Source organism: Lethenteron reissneri, chromosome 60, assembly GCF_015708825.2.
Source record: "Lethenteron reissneri isolate LAM-NWPU_2019-01 chromosome 60, ASM1570882v1, whole genome shotgun sequence".
NCBI lineage: Eukaryota > Metazoa > Chordata > Hyperoartia > Petromyzontiformes > Petromyzontidae > Lethenteron > Lethenteron reissneri.
The window spans coordinates 8,864,705-8,891,820 of NC_083838.1; the positions used below are offsets into that span (position 1 = coordinate 8,864,705).

The following is a 27,116-nucleotide window of genomic DNA, read 5'->3' on the forward strand; positions in this document are numbered from 1 at the left end:
AAGTCCGCTTTGAAAACCCCATCTCTTTAACGTGGCCTTGCCTCTCTAGTTTATACATTTGAATTATTATCATAGAACAACCACAGTCGGAGGGCAGTCAAACAAAACCTATTCACTTCTTAAATGAGCATCACCTCTTTACAGCCCTGAGCCAGTGGTGGAAAGGCCACATTCCTCTGGCGAGGCAGAGACAATCCGTACGACAACCAATGTTGACTTCTCTACAAAGTGGAACTCATGTTTTTGTTTCTACCCCTAAGGAATGATGGACCGGGTCTCCTGTGAAGCCCCATCTCTTTAAAGTGGCCTTGTCTGCCTTGTGTGGTCGGTTGCCCATGCACGGGGTTCTGTTTTAGTTTCCTGCTTTCCATGCATTGTGCATTGGCATCCTAGGATGGAATGCGCAATTATACATTTCAGTTATTATTAGTAGTATACGATTGGCTATCTGTCGGCGTGGTGAGCTGGTTTCATTCTGAGCTGCTCACCGCCACTCGTTGCGAAGATCAATCACGTTAAGCCGTGTTCATAGTCTTGCCTGGTGTGGCTGTGGCTCGGCCCCCTATCGGGATAACCACGCAACTACATTGCTGTAATAACCCCCCTTTAATATTCTGAATGGGAATAATAATATGATGAATTAATCAATCGACTGATTATGAAGAACAACAGCGCAAATTAATAATACCACCACTCACTCGCGTCTGAAATAGGGGAGATTCCTGAAAATGAGTGGGGTGGCTCTGTGTGACTGGGTAAATAAGTGAAGACGAAACTGAAATATTCTTTGGGTCTTTCGGTAAAGTCACGTAAATAGGTTCAAAGTTTTTTGTTATTTTCTTTGCACCAATCTACGAAAGCTTTAGATCAAGATTTTAACTGAAATACTTTGAATTTTTATTTCACCAGGTAAGGCCCCACTGAGATATGAAGCTCATTTTTCAAAAACGACCTGCCTATCGCAAATGACAAAGTGGCTCACCATCGCGTGGACATTCATAGCAAGCCAAATACTCTAAATGTGGAGAGGAAAAAAAACAACGGGAGGACACGGAGAAAAATCCCACGCCACCACGGGGAGAGACAAACACTGCAAACTCCAAATATACAGCAGGCGTCAGGGTCGAGATCAAACCCACGACCTCCTGTAGACCAGGCGAGGTAGTTAACATATCCTAGCCACCGTGATGATGATGAGAGACAGAGAGATACTGAAAACTCCAAGTATACAGCAGGCGTCAAGGGTCGGGATCGAACCCACGACCTCCTGTAGACCAGCCGTGTTTGTGAACGAAGATATATTTTGAGAACTCAAATAAACCCTATAATAAACACACGATAATTCTATAACGGCAAAAACCAAAGCACTTAACCACACCGTTCCAACTGTAATACGGAAGGCAATTGTGAAAATGTGCAGTAACATTGGTTTCGCTGCGAATCCTAAAAAAAAGTGATATCCCACAGATAAATCCTAGAACACACTGTTATGCTATAACGGGAACAATAAAACCACTTAGCCACACCGTTCCACGCCGTTGGTTTTCGCAATTTCAATGTTTAGGATTCGCAGCTAAGCCAGTGGTTCCGCGCGTTATTCACCGGCGCCTTCCTTCATATGCCGCGACAGAACGGCGTGGCGGCTTAAGTGGCTTTCGTTTGCGAATGTCAAGGGAACGTCAAACGAATATCAAACGTCCAATCGACGTGCCCTTCGGTTCTGCTGCTCTGCCCTAACTCGCAGCGGTTCGGCCGCCCAACACTCCGAGCAAACACTGACCCCTGTACCCCCCCCCTCCTCCCTCCCCCAGTGTTGCCTGTGACAGACTGTTGTTAGTAGCGAGCAGCAGCACCGATGAAGGCCGGCACTGTGGCGCACGAGGGGGTAGGGCAGGGTGGGGTGGTCAACACAACGCCCAGCCGCCTTTGTCTCCCTTAGTGGTGATGTTTACTACACATCGCACCAGGTACTCATTGTGAGGCCGAGTCAACCTGGGGGGAGCGGGGAAGGCCCAGGACCGGTTCAGATAATCGTCACCGGTGTGGGCCGTAAACGGGAATCGAACTCGGATCGCCGCTGGGTTCGTAGCGCTAACCGTTGCGCCACCGCTCCCCCGTACGTGAAGGACTGCACGGTCAGTAACGATTCGTTAACGAGTTCGCCACTCTCTTTTATTCTTTCGGTAAAGTCACGTGGGTAGAAATTAAATTAAATAAATCACGATGTTTCGATCGCAACACAAGCAATCCACATCAGGTGGAACAACCACAGCAAACACAAATGCTGAAGTCGGCGAGAGAGCTTCCGTGGCAAGAGGTTATATAGGCAGTGTAAATGTGGTCGGTATTAAATCAAGATTGAGTTCGTCACCCGTTGCGTTACACCGTCATGGAGGTGTAATGACAGCGAGGTCAGCCTACAGTACGAATGCACTAGTGGCCGCGGGAGGTAATGACAGGGGAGTCAGTTGCGAGTGCGAAGGGACTGGTGGCTACGGGAATGTTCGAGAAGGGAGCGTGGTCAGGTGATGGAAGAGGGCGATGGAGTCTGCCGGTGGAGCGAGCGTCCAGAGTCAGCGAGAAGGCTCAGGAAGGGGGGTGGCCTGGGTCGGTATGTAAGGGGGAGACGCGCGGGAGACTCGGGGCCGTTGCAGTGGCGTCTCCGCCTGACGTCAAGTGAACGTGTCTTCAATCAAGTGCCATCTCAAGAGAAGCGTGCCAAGTCGTCATGACAGAGGTAACAATGAGATTTTTTTCAGCCGTGTATCATTCCGCCACTACGACCAGAGCCGATCGAATCAGGTCGTCACGTGGGGTGCACAAACCGGAGGAGGAATTTTGGAAAGTGAGCGAAATCTCTGTCGAGTGGCGGAGGGGCAAAGCTGAAAATTGGCTTTACGGGTATAAAGAACCTACTCAACGATCTAACCCAATAGTAAACAACAATTATTTTATTTGCCGGTGTAACTGGCTCGCCTTATCCCGCTGCTCCCGTGATCGTAACGATGGGACAGGCCAGTTAATAAAGACAACAACGAGAGACGAGTTCGGAGGCGATGAGCGGATATACTCTGCGTTGTGTGCTGCCCTCCTCTTGAGGGTAGAGTGACTCCACCACCGAGGGACAACGGAGGGTTGTGGATTGGCAAACTCTTTATTTCCAAGTGTTCTTCTGAGCAGCATTCGTGCATCTGTAATCATGACCAGATGCACACCAATCGACCCCACGTTACACACAGCACCTGACTGCTCAATCCCCGTACAGCATCCATCCGAATCTGAACAGATGCCCTGTACACCGAATTGATTACGCCACTTGGCCGACGTAGCCTCCTTTGCAATTACGTGAGCCTTATGGGTCCAATCCATGGTCATCGTTAAAACTCTGTCACAATTCTTATCCAAGGGAGCTTAAGAGGAGGCCCTTGCGGCTATTGATGCCGAGTTGAGCTCCTACCACACTCCAGCAGTAGAGAATGGACCCACACTTCTCAGCACGGCACACTCAGCCCCAGGTACAGCACTCGCAGCTTCTGGGGCTGCACTGCTTGAGGCTATTGCGCCACTCTACAGCAGTGGATCATGCTCTCTTGCTCCACTCGGTGTAGTTGCTCCACACTGCAGAAGTAGTTCAGGCCCGCTTGGTGGGTTGCTGGTGGGTTGCTGGTGGGTTTCCGGTGACCCCCGCGCTTGGATTCCTTCCCCCTTTTATATCCGCTATCACTGACCTCAGGGAGTGTGATGGTCAACCCTCACCTCGTCACAAACTCCATCGATAATGATAATACGTGCGATTCATTACATGAAGCCCATGCCGGCTACACCAGTTAAAGCCCACTGAGCTATTGGATCTTTTTCAGAAGCGACCCGGCCACACGTGATGAAGGCCAAGGCCGTAGCCATGGACTCAACATTGGGGGGGACCAAATCTTCCAGGGTGTTTGGGGGTCCCAACTCAGAAAAATATCTAAATTGGAAAACGAATTTCCTGCCTAAAATATACAAACATTCACGAACACATGGGATGGACTTTTAATTATTTTTTACAATAATGTCTAATAGTGTATTGTATTACATTGCTGTTTCTTTTTTATTGTTTCATTGTATGTGTAGTATGGTTCCAGGGAGACTTGACAACGTAGTTGGAGGCACACGCTTATTTATTAACACCAGCACGTAACTCGGAAGCTTACAGTAACTGAAGGGGTATCGGCCCCTTCACCCGTCTAGCTACGGAACACAACAGCCTAGCTCACAGCTAGCTTACACCTAGGTTACGGCACCCGAATACCCAGACCCGCTCTTAGAAGAGCGTCGGTTCTGGGCTCTGGGGGCCACGCCGCTGGCTTGCCTGGTCGGTCCTTAAAAGGACAGCGATCCCAGGGAGTTCCAGGGCCGGTCTAGCTGGTCTTCTTTCTTCACTGGTTACAGCTTAACACTAGACCAAGAGCCCTTCGGCTCACCGCCTTAAATAGCCATCTCCCCCCTGAGGGGAGGGTCTGTGGGGGATCCCAGCGTACGGCGAGGACGTCGCTGCGAGCACCTGCCCCGCGTACCGACGTAGCCACGCCCATTGTGTTTGCTTGCCATCCGCGGAAAGTCTAAATCCGGCCGTCCACAACGGCTCTACATCACCCCCCCCCCCCCCCCCCCGTACAGCTCGCAGCCGTCCCGGCTGCAACAAATCACAATAAAGATGCATCCCCCCCTTGAACCCGTGTGTGCTCACACATTTTTAACAACAACAACAAGAAGAACAAACCAACACGATGCACCCCGACCGAATAAATACCCCATCCCGTAAAAACAACATATATACAAGAACCGAGGGCGGTCGCCCGCAAGGGTCGCGTTGGCGGCCGGCCTCACAAAAGTCTGCATGTTCTGGCGCGCGTCCTTGCAGCGGGGCCATCACAAGGGACCCCATTGGTTCGGCCAGTGGCGGTTGTTAACAGTCCGGGTGTGAGGGTGTCTGGCTCCGCTGCAGAGCGACCCCCGACCCCTCCGGGGGGGGTTGGCGGTCATGAGCGTGTCACTCCTGGTGCGCCTGGAGGTGGAACAGACGGTGTTAAGTCAGGTGACAGCAGAGAAGTCGTACTCCGGGAGTCGGTGGACCCCCCACATGTTTGGCCACGCGTGTGTGAAGTAGAACCATGGGGCGCAACGAACGGTTTTAACCTGGAGGGGTGCACAAACCACCGACGTTTCCCCCATTGGATACACACATATTGTGGCCGCAAAACCTGCACCACCTCCACGGGCCCCCGCCACGGCCGCACCAGTTTAGAGGAGGTTGCCAGCGGGACTTGGGGACAGTGCAACCACGCCTGGTCACCCGGCTTCCACTGAAGCACATGCACCCGACCCAGTCTGAGCCTCTCATTCGCCTTCTGGCGGAGTTCAGAGTTCTGCATGGCCGCCTCCCGCGCCTCTGTCAATTTAGCGACGTTGAATTTCACATGTTCGGCCAATTTGGATTTACTATGCGGCGTGGAGATCCCCAGCTGAGTCGGAATAGGTGGGTTAGGTTCGCGGCCATACATTAGGAAAAAGGGCGAAAACCCGGTCACCGCATGGGGAGCCATCCTGTATGCTGCCAAAACCCCCGGGATATGAAGGTCCCAATCGTTCTGGGACTCAGACACCTGCTGGGACAGCATGGACGTGATGGTCCAATGCAGCTGCTCCACCATTCCGTCCGTTTGCGGATGATGTGGGGAGGTACGAATCTTTTTCGTTCCCAGGATTTGCACACCTCGTGGAGAAGTTTCCCCGAAAAAATTTTACCCTGATCGGTCAGCAGCCGCTCTGGAGCACCTTTGTCGAGGACATAGCCCTGGACAAAGGCCTCCACGATGGCTGCTGCCGACTGGTTGGCAAGGGGCCAGGCCATAGGCCATCTCGTAAAATATTCTACCCCAGTTAATAGGTATCTATTCCCCCTAGGCGTAGCGGGGAATGGGCCCAAAATATCTAGTGCGACGAGCTCGTTAACTCGGGAAACTTTTACGGACTGTAAGGGTGGGTTAGACCCCTTCGCTGGTGGCTTCCTATGCGCGCACTGGGTGCATGACCCCAACAGGTCCTCCACATCCCTTGCCATGCCCGGCCATGAAAAATCTAGTTGGAGCGTGGCAAGGGTTTTGTGGGTCCCTAGGTGGAGGAGTCGCTCGTGCGCAGCCCACACGACCCTACCCCGCAACGCAGAAGGCACCACCAGCCGGTGTCGACGGGATTTGCCATCCCAGTGCATGAGAAGGCTCTGGACCAACCCCCAGGAGTCGACATTTTCACCCCCCCCGCACGATTCCTCCGATGCGACGGCGCAAAGCGAGGAGGGAGGTGTCCTCCATTTGGAGGCACCCCCACTCCGCAACTGACAACCCCAGCAAGGAATCCCTCCCTTCTTGCGCGATAGGACCGACAACGGAAGGCGCATCGGCGGCGGCTGCTAAAACCGAATTAGAGCTGACATTCGGAGGTCTGCAACGCCCCGAACCCAGAAGGCAAGCGCACTCAGAGGTGGGTGGTAATCATGACAGAGCATCCGTGTTGGTGTGGCGAGTGCCCTTACGATAGGTAGTTGCAAAATCGAAATCCTAAAGGATTTCCAACCATCGAGACAATTGTCCCGATGGCTGTTGAACCCGCAAAGCATACTGCAGCGCCGCATGATCTGTACGGACGGTGAAACGCCGACCGTACAGATATGGGCGGTATTGTTGAATGAAGTACACGATTGCCAATAGTTCCCTACGGGTAACGCAGTATCTTTGTTCCGCCGGAGACAACACCTGACTGCCGTACGCAACCACATGTTCCACGCCCCCAATAACCTGGGAGAGAACGCCCCCGATGCCCGTGTTGCTTGCGTCTGTATCGAACAAGAAGGGTTTCGTAAAATCCGGGTAACTCAATGGTGGAGCCCCGACTAGCGCGTCCCGGAGCGAGCGAAAAGCAGCGTCTTCCTCCTTACCCCAATGAAATTTGACCCCCTTAGATGTCAAGGCATGTAAGGGTTTCGCAATGGTAGCGAAATCAGCGACAAACCGGCGGTAATACGATGCGAATCTGATGAAACTCCTGACCTCACCCACCGAGATGGGAGTCGGCCAGGAGCTGACACATTTCGTTTTGGCGGGATCAGTGGCAATACCTGAACGGCCCACAATGTGCCCAAATAACGCACCGATTCGCGGAGCAAGAAACACTTCTGGGGCTTGAACTTCAAATTAGCAGCCCGCATTTTGAGAAAAACGGCACGCAACCTCTGGAGGTGTTCATCGAATGTTCTACTAAAGACGATGGCATCGTCTAGGTAAATCAGACACGAATCCCACTGCAAGCCAGCCAGAACCAATTCCATTAATCGCTGAAAAGTTGCCGGCGCGGAATGTAATCCCATCGGCAAGCGATTAAATTGGAAAAGGCCCTGCGGCGTACGGAAAGCAGTTTTCGGTTTGGACTCCTCATCCAGAGGGAGCTGCCAGAACCCGGACAGTAAATCCAATGTGGAGAAGAACCGCGCTCCTGCCAGGGCATTAAGCGATTCATCCATCCGGGGAAGCGGGTACGCGTCGGCTACAGAAATGTTGTTAAGCCGACGGAAATCCACACAAAAACGCAATGATCCATCGTGTTTTTTAACCAGAATGATCCGCGCGCCCCAAGGGCTGGTGGAAGGGGATATGATATCCGCAGCTAGCATGTCGTCTACAGCCGATTTAACATGCTCCTTTTCGGCGGGACTTAACCGAAAGGGATTTTGGCGAATTGGCGCGCTGTCACCCGTGTCAATATGGTGTTTCAGCAATTTAGTACAGCCAATATCGTATTTATTTAGACTAAAAACGTTTGAAAATTCGCGAAGGAGGACTCGAAGCCTCTCACGTTGTGGATCGGACAGGTCCACCAATCCCGCGCAAAGCGCATCGAGCCACCCCTCATCACGATCCGAAGTTGGTAGCGAGGGCGAACCGGCGCTCACCTGAGCAACAACCGGTTCCTCACGAGGCACCGGCGTCGCGTGCACGACCACGGTCCCCTGAGGAACCACGGCCGTTCGCGACCCCACATTGAGGACCGCGATGAAGGGGTCCTCGTCCCCTTTGACCATGGTCTGGGCCGCTACCAAGTCGGGTCCGTTGACCCCGGCCCTCAATGGTCCCAACAGAACCCCCCGATCCCCGACGCCCTCCGCAAATGGTCGCTGCAGCCTAAGAGATACGAGCATTTGAGCTCCCAGCGGTACGCGTACCGTCCTCGCGACCAGCGCCGGTACCGCCGCAAACGCCGCACGGACAGTGGTAGCGGGGGATGACAAAAAGGCCATACGTCGGCCCGACGGGAGTTCAATGCATCCTTGGTCGATCAGTATACGAATGGGCATTTTGGCCAAGAAATCCGTCCCCAACAAGCACGGAACCGCCAGCGAGGAGGAGACCAATATCGGGCCGGATAATTTAATGTCCCCAATACAAATTTGCGCGCGGATCTGTCCGATAATGCCCAACGAACCCCCGTTAGCAGCGTAACATGGAACATCAACAGGGAGCAAGGGACGGCTTTGAATGGGGAAAATGTTGTAAATCAAATCGGACACAATATTCGCCGATGCTCCCGTATCAATCAAGACCCGTACCTCGACCCCATCAATATGTCCCACAACAACCGACGACCCCGACGACGCAGCAACAACACGATGAGCCAACTCGGACCACTGGGTCGGTTGGACCGCACACCCCACGGAGGTACGTTTTGGCGTGACAATGGATAATTTCTGACCCCCGTTCGTTGCGGTGTGTGAGTGAGTGGCAGGTGTGTGTGTAGGCCAACCATGTGGGGTGCCACGACTCGCCGGATTTTGCTGGGGAGACTTGAGTCGAGGCGCGACGTCCTGGCGAGGCGTCGCACCACGCTGTCGAGGAGCCCGGCATCCCGAAGCCACATGGCCCCAGAGGCCACATCGCGTGAGTGCTGCTGATGACTTGGGCTGATCCCGGCGGCTCGGTCCGTCCCGAGCTGGCCGTACTCCGGACCTCCACTCCGTCGGGCGATCCACAGCACAGATGTCTTCCGCTGGGAGGGCGGATGCAGCCACGGTATGGCTGGCCGTCGCTTTGCTGGCCTTCCGATGTTGGGCCAGCAGGTTGGCATGGATATGCCGGGCGGCCCTCAACGAACATATTTCCGTGTCGTCTTCAGTCAAGACAACGATGTCCAAATCATCGGCCAGCAGCAGTAGCTTCTCCGTGACCATGGCGTCCACCCCATCTTCGTCCATCCGTGGAAAAGCCGTTTTCGCCAGGGCCAGGAGAGCCATGCGGTACGCCAGGGGCGACTCTTGGCACCCTGCTGGCGATCGTAAAACAGCTGGCGATAGTCCGAGGGTGGTCCATTGACCGCTGCGAGGAGTTGCAGCGCCATTTGCAGCGTGGCGCGCTTCGCCCTTGGTGCCGGATTTTGCTGGCGAGGGCATCGCTGTCAAGCATCGCCGGCAGCGCACGCAACGCCTCGTCGTCGGTCCATTTCGCCATCTCTTGATGGGCGAGGAAGCGCCTCCGGAAGCCACCCCAGTCGCCTTCTCCTCCCACGAATTCCTTGAGAGGTGGCAGTCGCTGTTGCAGCGCAGCGTCCGTAGGCGAAAAACGCTCTCCGTCACTCCGTGCAGCTTTGGCGGGCTGGTCGCGTGGCAACGGCGGTTGCTGTGGTGACGTTTCGCTGTCTGCCGACGTGGCTTGTGGTTGGTGAGTACCGGCCACGTGACGTAGCCCCGCCTCGCCGTCAGCCTGCACTGTACTTATGGCGGGAACTTCAAACTCAGCGTCCTTGGAAATGGCGGGAAACGACATCGTATGTTGGCCGCCCTCGCTCCGTGCAGCTCCTCCCGCCCCCAGTCGGGTAATCTGTTCCAGTGTGGCGGCTGCAGCATACAGCAATTCTGCCAATCGAGAGTGGGCCAGCCGCAGTCCTTCAGGCGACGGTCCCCACTCGTCCTGACGTTGCGGTGCGGGTGGACTTGGCTCCTGCTGCTCGAGTCCGCCCTCAGCCATTTCTGGCTCAAAGTCGGCCGCGGTTTCCTCCGCCCCCGTCTCTCTGGTACGAGTTGTCCGTCGTGTCTCTATCTTTGTAGAACCACTTCCGACACCAGATGTAGTATGGTTCCAGGGAGACTTGACAACGTAGTTGGAGGCACACGCTTATTTATTAACACCAGCACGTAACTCGGAAGCTTACAGTAACTGAAGGGGTATCGGCCCCTTCACCCGTCTAGCTACGGAACACAACAGCCTAGCTCACAGCTAGCTTACACCTAGGTTACGGCACCCGAATACCCAGACCCGCTCTTAGAAGAGCGTCGGTTCTGGGCTCTGGGGGCCACGCCGCTGGCTTGCCTGGTCGGTCCTTAAAAGGACAGCGATCCCAGGGAGTTCCAGGGCCGGTCTAGCTGGTCTTCTTTCTTCACTGGTTACAGCTTAACACTAGACCCAGAGCCCTTCGGCTCACCGCCTTAAATAGCCATCTCCCCCCTGAGGGGAGGGGCTGTGGGGGATCCCAGCATACGGCGATGACGTCGCTGCGAGCACCTGCCCTGCGTACCGACGTAGCCACGCCCATTGTGTTTGTTTGCCATCCGCGGCAAGTCGAAATTCGGCCGTCCACAACGGCTCTACATATGTAATGGCAGAAATTAGGGATTAATAAAGTACAACCATGACCACAATCATACAAACAACAATCTATGCATTGATTTATATGAAGACAAGTCCAGATATTGTGACCAAGGTATAGCAAATTGTTCTTTTTATTTACATAGCATAGCAATTTTTATATAGAAATATATTGGGGGGGGGGGGCGACATTTTGAGCATATTTTAATATTGGGGGGGATGTGTCGTAGTAGCCGATCGTCTGCCCACGTGTTGTTTCTAAATGTGGAGGTGAGAGGGGGGGGCAAAAGACGGAGGAACCCGGAGAGTGATCCACGGGGAGAGAACACGCAGACTCTGATTATACAACAGGCATCACCAGGGTCCGGGATCGAACCCATGGACTTGTTGCGTACCAAGCGAGACTTTCGCTATCAGACAGAAACCGAGTTACAACTTCCTCGCAGCACTCAGCGCTCCACCTACCCCACCAACTTTCACCCGCCCCCCACCCGCTCCACCCGCTCCACCCCCCCCGCTCCCCCACCCGCTCCACCCGCACCACCCACCCCCCGCTCCCCCACCCGCTCCACCCACCCACTCCCACCACCGCGCCACCCTCCCCACCACCTGCTCCACCCACCCACCCCCACCACCGCTCCCCACCCCCCACCCACCTCCCCCCCACACTCCACCCACCGTATTTGTCGTGTGCGCACTGCTCGGCGTTGCCGATGCTGCACTCCAGAACTGGGGATCGCTCGCCAAGTGATGCACGTTCACTGCTAACCACGACTCGTACAGCACTGGCGTGGCATTGGCGTTGGCGTTGGCATATTTGGCACGCCGGATCTGCACTGTGGAGGCAGCGGAGGGTTGGTATCCACCAACCGCACCTGTGCTGTTAGGCCTCCCCTTTTTTTGTGGGTGTCGAGAAGATTGCCGTACATACCCTGGCTCGCCAGGGCACGCACGGTGCAGTTAAAATGTGGACCTCCACGGAGTGTTTCCCCCTCGCTCAAACGCGTGGGTTCTCGCTGCATGCGTGCTCCGGTTGGCTCCATGTGAGCGCTCATTAATTGGCCGATGAAACCTCCGTATAATGCGTATTTATAGGACCGCTGAGCTTGGAAACCGGTAGAGACGGTGGGAGGCTCTGGGTAAGGTGTTTCGATTCGACCTCCCGGCATACGGCAGATATACTCAAGGCCATGGAATGAAAACCCTCACTGCGACAACTAAACTATTTTTTTCTTTTACCAGGTAAGGCCCACTGAGCTATGTGGCTCTTTTTCAGAAGCGACCTGGCCACAATTGATAGCGCAACGAAGTGGCTTATCATCATCGTGGAAATTGATAGCAGTCAGCCAATACTCTAAATGCGTGTTTCTAAATGTGGACGGGAAAAACCGGAGGACCCAGAGAAAAATCCACGGGGAGAGAGACACTCAAACTCCAACTATACAACAGGCTTCAGGGTCGGGAACGAAACCACGACCACATCCATACCAGGCGAGGTAGTTAACATCTTCTAGCCACCGTCACCTCAAAACTCCCAGAATTGAAAGGCGGGCAAAAGCAGCAGGTTGTCATGAAAAGGGTCATTAATTTATTTACAAATTGCACATCCACCGATAGACAATCCTGGGGGCAAGCGTACCTACCCACACCGGGGGGGGGGGGGGGGGGGGGGAGTGCAAGTGGTGAGTGGAAGAAACGAAGAGGAATTCACAGGGAGCGAGAGACGAAGAGAGGAACCATTTCCTTGCTCGGATCAGCAATCACAAGACAATCCCGGTGCTCGCGTGTCGGATTTTGCGACCCCTGCACCCAGATGGTGGAGATTCCACATTTCATTCGATCGTTGCGAGCGGTGGCGGCGTTCGGTCGGGTGTGTATCCACAGGGCAACATAACCACCGACAAACCGGTGCTCAATTTATCCACCGGAGGAGAGAGCTGATGATGGGGCCCGATTCAATCGACCCCACACACACCGCGATAAGAACTGGCAACCGCTCGCTCCGACCTCTTGAGCCACCTGACCTGGGGTCAACCTGCAGCATTTTATACTGAACTCTTTGGTTCTTTCGGTAAAGTCACGTAGGTATAAAATAAATCACGACGTTTCGAGTGCAACACAAGCAATTATCATCAGGTGGGAAAACCACAGCAAGAAAATGTTTTGCTGAAGCGGGAGAGATTCCGTGGTAACAGAGGGGGGAGGGGAGCGTTGCGTGGACGCTGGGATGCGCGGGGGGGGGTGCAACAACGCCACTGCAGCAACAATGCCAATGAAGCCAACAATGCCAATGAAGCAGCAATGCCAAACGCTGGGATGCAATTAACTCGACAAAATAGACTTGTGCCCAGCAAATAAGATGGAACAACCATAAAGCATTTCAGGCTTTACCCCGCGCATCCCCAGCTCTCTCAGCCTCTCACCGCCCCCCCCCCCCCGTCCAGCTTCACGTCTCCCTCTACTCGCGTCCACGCAACGCTCCCCTCCCCCCTTCCCCCTCCGCCCTCTCTTACCGATATAACCTCTTACCACGGCATCTCTCCCACTTCAGCAAACACAACCTTCTTGCTGTGGTTTTCCCACCTGATGATGATTGCTTGTGCTGCAATCGAAACGTCGATTTATTTTATTTTATACCTCCGTGACTTTACCGAAAGAAGCAAAGAGTATGGATCCCTGCAGTCACGAACACTTCAAATCTAGATTATATACTGAACCTTGAGTGATAAAAAATATATTATATGATTATTATACGTGTCCGTTTCTATTACATATTGAGCACACAGCATGGCGTACGACCGCTTCTATTACGCTTGGGAATAGTAGTGCAATGCGAACATTTGCCGTCGACATTGGAATCGCCACGTGGGAAGCGGTATTACTCGCACACGGGAAAGCGGAGATCAACTCGTCACGATGGACTTCCCCCAAGCTCGCGTCTCGCTCGGGGTGCGGCGAGCGGCTGACGAACCCACGGAATGGAGACGGTGTAGCAAAGGAAAGAGGTCTCAGCAGGTGGGACACGCTTGAACGCACTCGTGATCCTAAATGAGCGAAACTTCGCTTTTGGGGTTCTCACACTCTGGAAAATCATCCACTTAAGCTGCCCGTCCGTCCGCCCCGTCTGCGTGTAACGGAGGGCCATGGCAACTCTGGTAACGATCCAAAATCATCGAAGCTTCAGGGTAAAGTTGCGTTGCTGTGAGGGTTCTCACACAGAGCGGTAGTGGAGCGGGTAGCGCGCTGCGCTACGAACCCGTCGACCCGGGTTCGATTCCCGCTCACGGCTAACACCGGTGACGATTATCTGAGCCGATACTGGGCCTCCCCTAGGTCGACTCAACCTCAAATGAGTACCGGTGCGGTGTGTAAACATCGCCAATGGGGAGACAAAGACGGTCGGGTGTGGTGCTGGCCACCCAGGCCCCCTCCTGTGACGTTCTGGCCTTCATAGGTGCTCGCTAACAGCACTTGCCCCTACAGTCTGTCAAGATTATACGGGGGATCTTTTGTGTGTGGGGAGGGCTCATGATTACTCTCGCAACGAGGACCCAAAACGAAGGGGCGGCTTGAGCAATAAAGCTGCGGCGTCGCTACTCGGGGCATGTTGCCCTCGTGGGTGGCAAATCGGCCACCCAGCTGCGGTTTGTCCCTCTGTGTGGTGCGGAGTGCGTGGAGGGGAGATCTCTTCGCAACGATGATCCGATGTGGGCGAAAGCTTGGAACGCAGCGTTCGTTTCGACATTTGTCGAGGACGCGACGCGGGGTCGTAGAGCGTGGCCTGGCAGAGCACCCCCCCTCTCAGATGTTTCGTCCATCAGCGTTCTCCTTTTACAACATGCGGGGGGGGGGGGGGGCGGTGGATTCGTCGCGAGGCTCGGGCGCAGCAGAGACGCGGCGCCAGCCCAGGGCGCCGCTCTCGCTCAGCCGCCGCTGTCGGCGATTCAGCGCCGCGGTGGCTTCACAAACGGCGCTTGTGCCGTGAACGCGTTCGGCCTCGTTCCTTTTTCTCATCCCCCCTTCTTTTTCGTTCTTCCCCTTTTTTTTCTTCTGTCTTACCTTCTTTTTCTGGTCCTTTTTTCACATTCTTTCTCTATTTCCCCTTTCGGAGACGGCGCACGGCGCCCGCGCTGCTCCGATCGCCGGACCTCGCGACAATTCATCTGCCCCCCCCCCCCACCACTGCCGGCGGTTTAGATTAAAAAAAAACCCGCGGCTCGCGACAGCTCCCATGCCGCGATCTGCCATCTCGTCGTCCCGGGTCTCAAGCCGCTCGCTTTGCCGTCGTCCTGGTCCACTTCGGACGGCTTCCATCGCAGCTGCCGCCGACGTCTTAACCCCCCCCCCCCGAGCCCCGTCGTCGTCGTTTTTGTCACGAGCGCTCGAGGAGCGGCCGGACCGCTCCTCACCTGCCACGCTCGCCCCCCACGTGGCGCTCTCCTCTCCCACGTGCGGGAGGACGAGGGTCGATCCCGGCCAGCGACCCGCGCGATATCTTCCCACCGCCGGCAACACCGCGTCCAGTATCTCCCTCTCTCTCTACTTCTGTGCGAGTCGTGTCCTCACTCAAACAGCCATTGGCGATCGTGTGGGCCCCTCCTTCCATTCAGCTCTGGCCGTGGCCTTTACCGAACACAACAACAACTCTGCGTTGGGCACACACCCCAGTTTCCCCGCTGCGATTGTCCCACCCGATGACGGTCGCTTGTGTTGCGATCGAAGCGTCGTGATCGATTATTTTATACCGACGTGACTTTACCGAAAGAACCAAAGAGTACACACCCAGTCGTGCACCTTTCACCAAGGGCGCGGATACCAGTCGCCTGGTCGCAACGCCACCGATGGCGACTCCCCCCCCCGCCCCGGAATCAACATACACAGCGGTGGAAATGACAACACAGCGGAACGCCGCAGCGCCGTGTCACGGACAGTGCGCGTACGTGTCTCCGTACGTAGAGCATGTGTGTGCGTGCGTGCGCGTGCCAATGCAGCAAGTTGGCACAGCCGGTGGAGCATCTACCGGTCATCTCAGTCAGCCGACCCACAGCACCTGCAGGCCCATGAGTATGATGCTCACGAAACAAACGTTTATTCCGGGGCAGGGATTTCTGCCGACACAGCGACCGCTGCATCGGCGCCGCCACCGCACGCGGACGCCCGCGCCGCCCTCGGGCAACCAACTCTCGGCTACGGCGCTTCGACGAGACGGAAGAAAAAGAGATCAACGATCAACTCGCAGCTAAACTAAACAAAATTCCAAGGGCACAAATTATTTCGCCCATTAAATAAATAGAAAAATAGTGCGGAATGCTTTAGTGCAGCGTGTTTTTTTTCCGAGCAATAAATTAAGGAAGTAAAAAAGCCGCGTTTTTTTTCCCCGACCGCCGTCTTCCCCGCGCTAGCGCCGTTCCCCGGCGCCGTTGCCTTCCCCGCGGCGACCGGCGCAACCCCCGGCCTCCTCCTCCTCCGCCAGCGCCGGCTCCGCGTACGACGCCCGCGCGTCCACCTGGAACCTGTACAGTGCCGCTTTCCCGCGCTCCGCGGAATCGTAACAGCCGCCCCCCCCGCCGCCGCCACCGTGCCCGTCGGGCGACCGCAGGAACTCGCCGGCGAGCCGCGCGCCGAGCGCGGCCGCCGGCGAGCCGTCGTGCCGCCTCGACCCGCGCCCACGCGCCGGTCTCGTCCGCGCCGCCGCCACCGCTCGCCCGTCCGCCGGCTCGGAGCGTTGCCCGCGGATCCAGCGCAGCTGCCCGTGCTTGTAGGCGAAGCGCGTGTCGCCGAACCAGCGCACGATGTCGGAGCGCGGCAGGCCCGTGCGCGCCACCAGCGCGGCGTACTCCTCCGGCGTGGGCCACTGCGTCTGCTGGAAGACCGCCTTGAGCACCGACAGCTGTTCTTTCGTCTTCTTGGGACGCTGCACGCTCGGCTTCACCACGGCCGTCCTCCTTCCCGGTGCGTCGAGGAGGCCGGGGCACCCCGGCCCCTGGTGGCGCTCGGGCCCGAAGTGCGGCTCCGGTGGCGGCGATGGCGCCAGGGGCGGTGGCGGCGGCGGCGTGAACTCGCGGTCGAGCGGTCGGTCCGTCGGCGTGGCGCTTGCGGCGAGCGTACCGTGTGCCCCGTGCGTGCCGTGTGCACTGACGTGTGCGGCGTGCGCTTCGTGTGCACTGGTATGTGTGGTGTGTGTATAGTGCACGGTGTGTGGAGAGTGGGCGGGGTGTGTGGAGTGTGTGGGGTGTGCGAAGTGTGAGTATTTAAACTGTGTGGTGTGCGCTGAAAGTTCAGAATATGCGGTGTGTGTGGCGTGTGCGGTCAGCGCAGAGTGTGCAGAGTGTGCAGAGTGTGCGGAGTGCGTGGTGTGTGTGGAGTATGCGGTGTGTGTGGCGTGTGCAGAGTGTGCGGTGAGCGCAGAGGGTGCAGAGTGCGTGGTGTGTGCAGTGTGTGTGGTGCGCACGGTGTGCGCTGTGTGGTCAGAGTATGTGGAGTGTGCGGCGAGTGCAGGGGGTGCGCTGGCGCTGCACCCACCCCGCAGGGCCGCTCTGATCTCGCCGCTCGGCAAGGGCTTCACGTGCTCGTAATTGCCGCCGTTGCGAGGGATTTTTATTTTGGCGATCAAGCGGCCCCGCGGCTCGGGGTGCGGCCCGCCGGCCGGCCGGGCGCCGTCGAGTGCCGTGGGACGAGGCTGGGCACCGTCGCGAAGCCGGCTCGTCTCCGTAGAAACCGCGCGCCTCCTCCTCCTCGTCCGCATTCGTCACCTCCTCTGCCGCCCGCCCACCGGCGCCGCCCGGCTCCGGACGGTCCCCTCGGCACCCGTCGGGACTCCCGGCAAGCGTTGCGAGCGGCGGGGGCCGGCGCGCGGCCACGCCCGCGACATCCGCCGCCAGCTCCTCCTCGTTGCCGTTACGCTCATTCGCGCTCGGCCGCTCGACGTCAAATTTGCCGGCGCTCTCGCACCCATCCGTCGCCACAGTCGACGTCGTCATCTCCTCATCCTCGTGCTCTTCCCCGGCGGCCGCGCGCGCGGCGGCAACGGCCGTGACTGCGGCGGCACCGGCGGCCATCTCTTCCCCGCCGCCACCTTGGCCGACGACGATCCCCCCCTCCTCCCCGGGCCGGCGGTGCCGCGCCTCGGCCGCCCAGTTGAGTGAGTCCACGATGCTCATCCTGCCCGCGAACTCCAGGGGGCACATGGTCGGCAGGTTCCGATGGAAGAACCGCGACGCAGACGGCCCCCGCGGCCTGGCGCGGCCGTCGCCGCCGGCACCGTCGCGCCAGTGGTAGCGGCTGTCGCTGAACCACTTTTTGACCTCGGAGCGGCCCAGCCCGGTGGCGCCCACGAGGCGCCGCAGCTCGCCCTCGTCCGGGCGGCGGTCGCGCGCGAAGCTGCGCTTCAGCCGCGCCAGCTGCTCCTTGCTCTTCTTGTGCTTCCCGCGAGCGCCCCGGCACGGCGACGACGGCGCCCCCGGGGGCGCCGGCGCGTCGGGCGAGACGGAAGGGGGAGCGCGATCCGGCGGCGGGGACGACGAGGAGGAGGAAGAGGAGGCCGACGGCGCCATCGACGGAGAGGGCGACCGGACGGACGACGCCGCGGAGGACGCCGACGCGGCGAGGGTGAGCGGCGAGGGCGAGGAGGAGGACTCGTGCGCTCGCGCCGCCGAAACGTCTGGCGACGCGGCGGGAAGCTCGACGGGCGCGGCGGCGGCGGCTTGATCCGCGCCGAGCGCCGACGGCGGGCGGCCCTCGCCCGTGGCCGGCTGCTTGGAGGCAACGTCCGGCTGGCACACGGCGAAGGGAGACACGGGGTCTGTCGAGTGCGCGTGGGTGCGTGCGCGATGCGCGTGGGTGCGTGCGCGATGCGCGTGGGTGCGTGCGCGATGCGCGTGGGTGCGTGCGCGATGCGCGTGGGTGCGTGCGCGATGCGCGTGGGTGCGTGCGCGATGCGCGTGGGTGCGTGTGTGCGATGCGCGTGGGTGCGGGTGTGCGATGCGCGTGGGTGCGTGTGTGCGATGCGCGTGGGTGCGTGTGTGCGATGCGCGTGGGCGATGCGCGTGGGTGCGTGTGTGCGATGCGCGTGGGTGCGTGTGCGATGCGCGTGGGTGCGTGTGTGCGATGCGCGTGGGTGCGTGTGTGCGATGCGCGCGTGCGATGCGCGTGGGTGCGCGTGCGATGCGCGTGGGTGCGCGTGCGATGCGCGTGCGATGCGCGTGGGTGCGCGTGCGATGCGCGTGGGTGCGCGTGCGCGATGCGCGTGTGCAATGCGCGTGGGTGCGCGTGTGCGATGCGCGTGGGTGCGCGTGTGCGATGCGCGTGGGTGCGCGTGCGATGCGCGTGGGTGCGCGTGTGCGATGCGCGTGGGTGCGCGTGTGCGATGCGCGTGTGCGATGCGCGTGGGTGCGTGTGTGATGCGCGTGGGTGCGTGTGTGATGCGCGTGGGTGCGTGTGTGATGCGCGTGGGTGCGTGTGCGCGATGCGCGTGGGTGCGTGTGTGCGATGCGCGTGGGTGCGTGTGTGCGATGCGCGTGGGTGCGTGTGCGATGCGCGTGGGTGCGTGTGCGATGCGCGTGGGTGCGTGTGTGCGATGCGCGTGGGTGCGTGTGCGATGCGCGTGGGCGATGCGCGTGGGTGCGTGTGTGCGATGCGCGTGGGTGCGTGTGCGATGCGCGTGGGTGCGTGTGTGCGATGCGCGTGGGTGCGTGTGTGCGATGCGCGTGTGCGATGCGCGTGGGTGCGCGTGCGATGCGCGTGGGTGCGCGTGCGATGCGCGTGGGTGCGCGTGCGATGCGCGTGGGTGCGCGTGCGATGCGCGTGGGTGCGCGTGTGCGATGCGCGTGTGTGCGCGTGTGCGATGCGCGTGTGTGCGCGTGTGCGATGCGCGTGGGTGCGCGTGTGCGATGCGCGTGGGTGCGCGTGCGATGCGCGTGGGTGCGCGTGTGCGATGCGCGTGGGTGCGCGTGTGCGATGCGCGTGGGTGCGTGTGTGTGATGCGCGTGGGTGCGTGTGTGTGATGCGCGTGGGTGCGTGTGTGTGATGCGCGTGGGTGCGTGTGTGTGATGCGCGTGGGTGCGTGTGTGTGATGCGCGTGGGTGCGTGTGTGTGATGCGCGTGGGTGCGTGTGTGTGATGCGCGTGGGTGCGTGTGTGTGATGCGCGTGGGTGCGTGTGTGTGATGCGCGTGGGTGCGTGTGTGTGATGCGCGTGGGTGCGTGTGTGTGATGCGCGTGGGTGCGTGTGTGTGATGCGCGTGGGGGCGTGTGTGTGATGCGCGCGGGTGCGTGTGTGTGATGCGCGTGGGTGCGTGTGTGTGATGCGCGTGGGTGCGTGTGTGTGATGCGCGTGGGTGCGTGTGTGTGATGCGCGTGGGTGCGTGTGTGTGATGCGCGTGGGTGCGTGTGTGTGATGCGCGTGGGTGCGTGTGTGTGATGCGCGTGGGTGCGTGTGTGTGATGCGCGTGGGTGCGTGTGTGTGATGCGCGTGGGTGCGTGTGTGTGATGCGCGTGGGTGCGTGTGTGTGATGCGCGTGGGTGCGTGTGTGTGATGCGCGTGGGTGCGTGTGTGGTGATGCGCGTGGGTGCGTGTGTGTGATGCGCGTGGGTGCGTGTGTGTGATGCGCGTGGGTGCGTGTGTGTGATGCGCGTGGGTGCGTGTGTGTGATGCGCGTGGGTGCGTGTGTGTGATGCGCGTGGGTGCGTGTGTGTGATGCGCGTGGGTGCGTGTGTGTGATGCGCGTGGGTGCGTGTGTGTGATGCCGTGGGTGCGTGTGTGTGATGCCGCGTGGGTGGCGTGTGGGTGATGCGCGTGGTGCGTGTGGGTGATGCGCGTGGGTGCGTGTGGGTGATGCGCGTGGGTGCGTGTGGGTGATGCGCGTGGGTGCGTGTGGGTGATGCGCGTGGGTGCGTGTGGGTGATGCGCGTGAGGGTGGCGTGTGGGTGATGCGCGTGGGTGCGGGTGTGTGATGCGCGTGGGTGCGCGTGTGTGATGCGCGTGGGTGCGCGTGTGTGATGCGCGTGGGTGCGTGTGGGTGATGCGCGTGGGTGCGTGTGGTGTGATGCGCGTGGGTGCGTGTGTGTGATGCGCGTGGGTGCGTGTGTGTGATGCGCGTGGGTGCGTGTGTGTGATGCGCGTGGGTGCGTGTGTGTGATGCGCGTGGGTGCGTGTGTGTGATGCGCGTGGGTGCGTGTGTGTGATGCGCGTGGGTGCGTGTGTGTGATGCGCGTGGGTGCGTGTGTGTGATGCGCGTGGGTGCGTGTGTGTGATGCGCGTGGGTGCGTGTGTGTGATGCGCGTGGGTGCGGTGTGTGTGATGCGCGTGGGTGCGGGTGTGTGATGCGCGTGGGTGCGTGTGTGTGATGCGCGTGGGTGCGTGTGTGTGATGCGCGTGGGTGCGTGTGTGTGATGCGCGTGGGTGCGTGTGTGTGATGCGCGTGGGTGCGTGTGTGTGATGCGCGTGGGTGCGTGTGTGTGATGCGCGTGGGTGCGTGTGTGTGATGCGCGTGGGTGCGTGTGTGTGATGCGCGTGGGTGCGTGTGTGTGATGCGCGTGGGTGCGTGTGTGATGCGCGTGGGTGCGTGTGTGTGATGCGCGTGGGTGCGTGTGTGTGATGCGCGTGGGTGCGTGTGTGTGATGCGCGTGGGTGCGTGTGTGTGATGCGCGTGGGTGCGTGTGTGATGCGCGTGGGTGCGTGTGTGATGCGCGTGGGTGCGTGTGTGATGCGCGTGGGTGCGTGTGTGATGCGCGTGGGTGCGTGTGTGATGCGCGTGGGTGCGTGTGTGATGCGCGTGGGTGCGTGTGCGATGCGCGTGGGTGCGTGTGCGATGCGCGTGGGTGCGTGTGCGATGCCCGTGGGTGCGTGTGCGATGCGCGTGGGTGCGTGTGTGTGATGCGCGTGGGTGCGTGTGTGTGATGCGCGTGGGTGCGTGTGTGTGATGCGCGTGGGTGCGGTGCGATCGGCGTGGGTGCGCGTGGTGCGATGCGCGTGGGTGCGTGTGCGATGCGCGTGGGTGCGTGTGCGATGCGCGTGGGTGCGTGTGCGATGCGCGTGGGTGCGTGTGCGATGCGCGTGGGTGCGTGTGCGATGCGCGTGGGCTGCGTGTGCGATGCGCGTGGGTGCGTGTGCGATGCGCGTGGGTGCGTGTGCGATGCGCGTGGGTGCGTGTGTGTGATGCGCGTGGGTGCGTGTGTGTGCGCGTGGTGCGTGTGTGTGATGCGCGGTGGTGCGTGTGTGGATGCGCGTGGGTGCGTGTGTGATGCGCGTGGGTGGCGTGTTTGCGATGCGCGTGGGTGCGTTGTGTGTGATGCGCGTGGGTGCGTGTGTGTGATGCGCTGTGGGGTGGCCGTGTGTGGATGCGCGTGGGTGCGTGTGTGATGCGCGTGGGTGCGTGTGTGATGCGCGTGGGTGCGTGTGTGTGAGTGCGCGTGGGTGCGTTGTGTGATGCGCGTGGGTGCGTGTGTGTGATGCGCGTGGGTGCGTGTGTGTGATGCGCGTGGGTGCGTGTGTGTGATGCGCGTGGGTGCGTGTGTGATGCGCGTGGGTGCGTGTGTGATGCGCGTGTGTGGGGGGATGGCGCTGGGGCGTGTGTGATGCGCGTGGGTGCGTGTGTGATGCGCGTGGGTGCGTGTGTGATGCGCGTGGGTGTGTGTGTGATGCGCGTGGGTGTGTGTGTGATGCGCGTGGGTGCGTGTGTGATGCGCGTGGGTGCGTGTGTGATGCGCGTGGGTGCGTGTGTGATGCGCGTGGGTGCGCGTGTGATGCGCGTGGGTGCGCGTGTGATGCGCGTGGGTGCGCGTGTGACGCGCGTGGGTGCGTGTGTGACGCGCGTGGGTGCGTGTGTGATGCGCGTGGGTGCGTGTGTGATGCCGTGGGTGCGTGTGTGATGCGCGTGGGTGCGCGTGGGTGCGCGTGGGTGCGCGTGGGTGCGTGTGTGATGCGCGTGGGTGCGTGTGTGTGATGCGCGTGGGTGCGTGTGTGTGATGCGCGTGGGTGCGTGTGTGTGATGCGCGTGGGAGCGTGTGTGTGATGCGCGTGGGTGCGTGTGTGTGATGCGCGTGGGTGCGTGTGTGTGATGCGCGTGGGTGCGTGTGTGATGCGCGTGGGTGCGTGTGTGATGCGCGTGGGTGCGTGTGTGATGCGCGTGGGTGCGTGTGTGTGATGCGCGTGGGTGCGTGTGTGTGATGCGCGTGGGTGCGGGTGTGTGATGCGCGTGGTGCGTGTGTGTGATGCGCGTGGGTGCGTGTGTGTGATGCGCGTGGGTGCGTGTGTGTGATGCGCGTGGGTGCGTGTGTGTGATGCGCGTGGGTGCGTGTGTGTGATGCGCGTGGGTGCGTGTGTGTGATGCGCGTGGGTGCGTGTGTGTGATGCGCGTGGGTGCGTGTGTGTGATGCGCGTGGGTGCGTGTGTGTGATGCGCGTGGGTGCGTGTGTGTGATGCGCGTGGGTGCGTGTGTGTGATGCGCGTGGGTGCGTGTGTGTGATGCGCGTGGGTGCGTGTGTGTGATGCGCGTGGGTGCGTGTGTGTGATGCGCGTGGGTGCGTGTGTGTGATGCGCGTGGGTGCGTGTGTTGGATGCGCGTGGGTGCGTGTGTGTGATGCGCGTGGGTGCGTGTGTGATGGGCGTGGGTGCGTGTGTGTGATGCGCGTGGGTGCGTGTGTGTGATGCGCGTGGGTGCGTGTGTGTGATGCGCGTGGTGCGTGTGTGTGATGCGCGTGGGAGCGTGTGTGTGATGCGCGTGGGTGCGTGTGTGATGCGCGTGGGTGCGTGGTGTGATGCGCGTGGGTGCGTGTGTGATGCGCTGGGTGCGTGTGTGATGCGCGTGGGTGCGTGTGTGATGCGCGTGTGGCGTGGTGTGATGCGCGTGGGGCGTGTGTGCGATGCGCGTGGGTGCGTGTGTGCGATGCGCGTGGGTGCGTGTGTGCGATGCGCGTGGGTGGCGTGTGTGATGCGCGTGGGTGCGTGTGTGATGAGCGTGGGTGGCGTGTGTGCGATGCGCGTGGGTGCGTGTGCGATGCGCGTGGGTGCGTGTGTGTGATGCGCGTGGGTGCGTGTGATGCGCGTGGGTGCGTGTGTGATGCGCTGGGTGCGTGTGTGATGCGCGTGGGTGCGTGTGTGATGCGCGTGGGTGCGTGTGTGATGCGCGTGGGTGCGTTGTGTGATGCGCGTGGGTGCGTGTGTGATGCGCGTGGGTGCGTGTGTGATGCGCGTGGGTGCGTGTGTGATGCGCGTGGGTGCGTGTGTGATGCGCGTGGGTGCGTGTGTGATGCGCGTGGGTGCGTGTGTGTGATGCGCGTGGGTGCGTGTGTGTGATGCGCGTGGGTGCGTGTGTGATGCGCGTGGGTGCGTGTGTGTGATGCGCGTGGGTGCGTGTGTGATCGCGTGGTGCGTGTTGTGATGCGCGTGGGTGCGTTGTGTGATGCGCTGGGTGCGTGTGTGATGCGCGTGGGTGCGTGTGTGATGCGCGTGGGTGCGCGTGTGTGATGCGCGTGGGTGCGCGTGTGATGCCGTGGGTGCGCGTGTGATGCGCGTGGGTGCGCGTGTGTGCGCGTGGGTGCGCGTGTGATGCGCGGTGGGTGCGTGTGCGTGGGATGCGCGTGGGTGCGCGTGTGATGCGCGTGGTGCGTGTGTGATGCGCGTGGGTGCGTGTGTGATGCGCGTGGGTGCGTGTCTGATGCGTGGGTGCGCGTGGGTGCGCGTGTGATGCGCGTGGGTGCGCGTGTGATGCGCGTGGGTGCGTGTGTGATGCGCGTGGGTGCGTGTGTGTGCGCGTGGGTGCGTGTGTGTGTGCGCGTGGGAGCGTGTGTGATGCGCGTGGGTGCGTGTGTGTGATGCGCGTGGGTGCGTGTGTTGATGCGCGTGGGTGCGTGTGTGTGATGCGCGTGGGTGCGTGTGTGATGTGCGCGTGGGTGCGTGTGTGATGCGCGTGGGTGCGTGTGTGATGCGCGTGGGTGCGTGTGTGATGCGCGTGGGTGCGTGTGGTGATGCGCGTGGGTGGGTGTGTGTGATGCGCGTGGGTGCGTGTGTGTGATGCGCGTGGGTGCGTGTGTGTGATGCGCGTGGGTGCGTGTGTGTGATGCGTGGGTGCGTGTTGTGATGCGCGTGGTGCGTGTGTGTGATGCGCGTGGGTGCGTGTGTGTGATGCGCGTGGGTGCGTGTGTGTGATGCGCGTGGGTGCTGTGTGTGATGCGCGTGGGTGCGTGTGTGTGATGCGCGTGGGTGGCGTGTGTGTGATGCGCGTGGGTGCGTGTGTGTGATGCGCGTGGGTGCGTGTGTGTGATGCGAGTGGGTGCGTGTGTGTGATGCGCGTGGGTGCGTGTGTGTGATGCGCGTGGGGTGCGTGTGTGTGATGCGCGTGGGTGCGTGTGTGTGATGCGCGTGGGTGCGTGTGTGTGATGATGCGCGTGGGTGCGTGTGTGTGATGCGCGTGGGTGCGTGTGTGATGCGTGGTGGTGTGATGCGCGTGGGTTGCGTGTGTGTGATGCGCGTGGGTGCGTGTGTGTGATGCGCGTGGGTGCGTGTGTGTGATTCGGGTGCGTGTGGTGCGTGGTGGTTGATGCTCCGTGGGTGCGTGTGTGTGATGCGCGTGGGTGCTGTGTGTGATGCGCGTGGGTGCGTGTGTGTGATGCGCGTGGGTGCGGTGTGTGATGCGCGTGGGTGCGTGTGTGATGCGCGTGGGTGCGTGTGTGTGATGCGCGTGGTGCGTGTGTGATGCGCGTGGGTGCGTGTGTGATGCGCGTGGGTGCGTGTGTGATGCGCGTGGGTGCGTGTGTTGATGCGCGTGGGTGCGTGTGTGATGCGCGTGGGTGCGTGTGTGATGCGCTGGGTGCGTGTGTATGCGCGTGGGTGCGTGTGTGATGCGCTGGGTGCGTGTGTGATGCGCGTGGGTGTGTGTGATGCGCGTGGGTGCGTGTGTGATGCGCGTGGGTGCGCGTGTGATGCGCGTGGGTGCGCGTGTGATGCGCGTGGGTGCGCGTGTGATGCCGTGGGTGCGCGTGTGATGCGCGTGGGTGCGCGTGTGATGCGCGTGGGTGCGCGTGTGATGCGCGTGGGTGCGCGTGTGATGCGCGTGGGTGCGCGTGTGATGCGCGTGGGTGCGCGTGGGTGCGCGTGGGTGCGCGTGTGATGCGCGTGGGTGCGCGTGGGTGCGCGTGGGTGCGCGTGTGATGCGCGTGGGAGCGTGTGTGTGATGCGCGTGGGTGCGTGTGTGTGATGCGCGTGGGTGGCTGTGTGGTGATGCGCGTGGGTGCGTGTGTGTGTGATGCGCGTGGGTGCGTGTGTGTGATGCGCGTGGGTGCGTGTGTGTGTGAATGCGCGTGGGTGCGTGTGTGTGTGATGCGCGGGGTGCGGGTGTGTGGTGATGCGCGTGGTGCGTTGGCGTGTGTGTGTGATGCGCGTGGGTGCGTGTGTGTGTGATGCGCGTGGGTGCGTGTGTGTGTGATGCGCGTGGGTGCGTGTGTGTGTGATGCGCGTGGGTGCGTGTGTGTGTGATGCGCGTGGGTGCGTGTGTGTGATGCGCGTGGGTGCGTGTGTGTGTGATGCGCGTGGGTGCGTGTGTGTGTGCTGCGCGTGGGTGCGTGTGTGTGTGATGCGCGTGGGTGCGTGTGTGTGTGATGCGCGTGGGTGCGTGTGTGTGTGATGCGCGTGGGTGCGTGTGTGTGTGATGAGCGTGGGGCGTGGTTGTGTGATGCGCAGTGGGTGTCGTGTGGTGTGTGATGCGCGTGGGTGCGTGTGTGTGTGATGCGCGTGGGTGCGTGTGTGGGTGATGCGCGTGGGTGCGTGTGTGTGTGATGCGCGTGGGTGCGTGTGTGTGATGCGCGTGGGTGCGTGTGTGTGTGATGAGCCGTGGGTGCGTGTGTGTGTGATGCGCGTGGGTGCGTGTGTGTGATGCGCGTGGGTGCGTGTGTGTGTGATGCGCGTGGGTGCGTGTGTGTGATGCGCGTGGGTGGTGTGTGTGTGATGCGCGTGGGTGCGTGTGTGTGTGATGCGCGTGGGTGCGTGTGTGTGTGATGCGCGTGGGGCGCGTGTGTGTGATGCGCGTGGGCGTGTGTGTGTGCGCGTGGGGCGTGGTGTGTGTGATGCGCGTGGGGCGTGTGTGTGTGATGCGTGGGCGCGTGTGTGTGTGATGCGCGTGGGTGCGTGTGTGTGTGATGCGCGTGGGTGCGTGTGTGTGTGATGCGCGTGGGTGCGTGTGTGTGTGATGCGCGTGGGTGCGTGTGTGTGTGATGCGCGTGGGTGCGTGTGTGTGTGATGCGCGGGGTGCGTGTGTGTGATGCGCGTGGGTGCGTGTGTGTTGATGCGCGGGTGCGTGTGTGTGTGATGCGCGTGGGTGCGTGTGTGTGTGATGCGCGTGGGTGCGTGTGGTGTGGATGCGCGTGGGTGCGTGTGTGTGTGATGCGCCGGGGATCGTGGTGTGTGTGATGCGCGTGGGTGCGTGTGTGTGTGAGCCGTGGGTGCGTGTGTGTGT

At 60.4% G+C, this 27,116-nt stretch overlaps 1 protein-coding gene across 1 annotated transcript in view; it reads right to left on the bottom strand.

Annotated features, from left to right (window-relative positions):
- Window positions 1-16,068: 16,068 nt before the first annotated feature.
- Window positions 16,069-27,116, bottom strand: part of LOC133357867 (uncharacterized) — a 28,945-nt gene continuing 17,897 nt past the window's right edge. Inside the window, 2 exon segments of the mRNA XM_061576011.1 lie at window positions 16,069-17,265; window positions 17,267-18,471. Coding sequence (XP_061431995.1) covers window positions 16,069-17,265; window positions 17,267-18,471 — 2,402 coding nt within the window.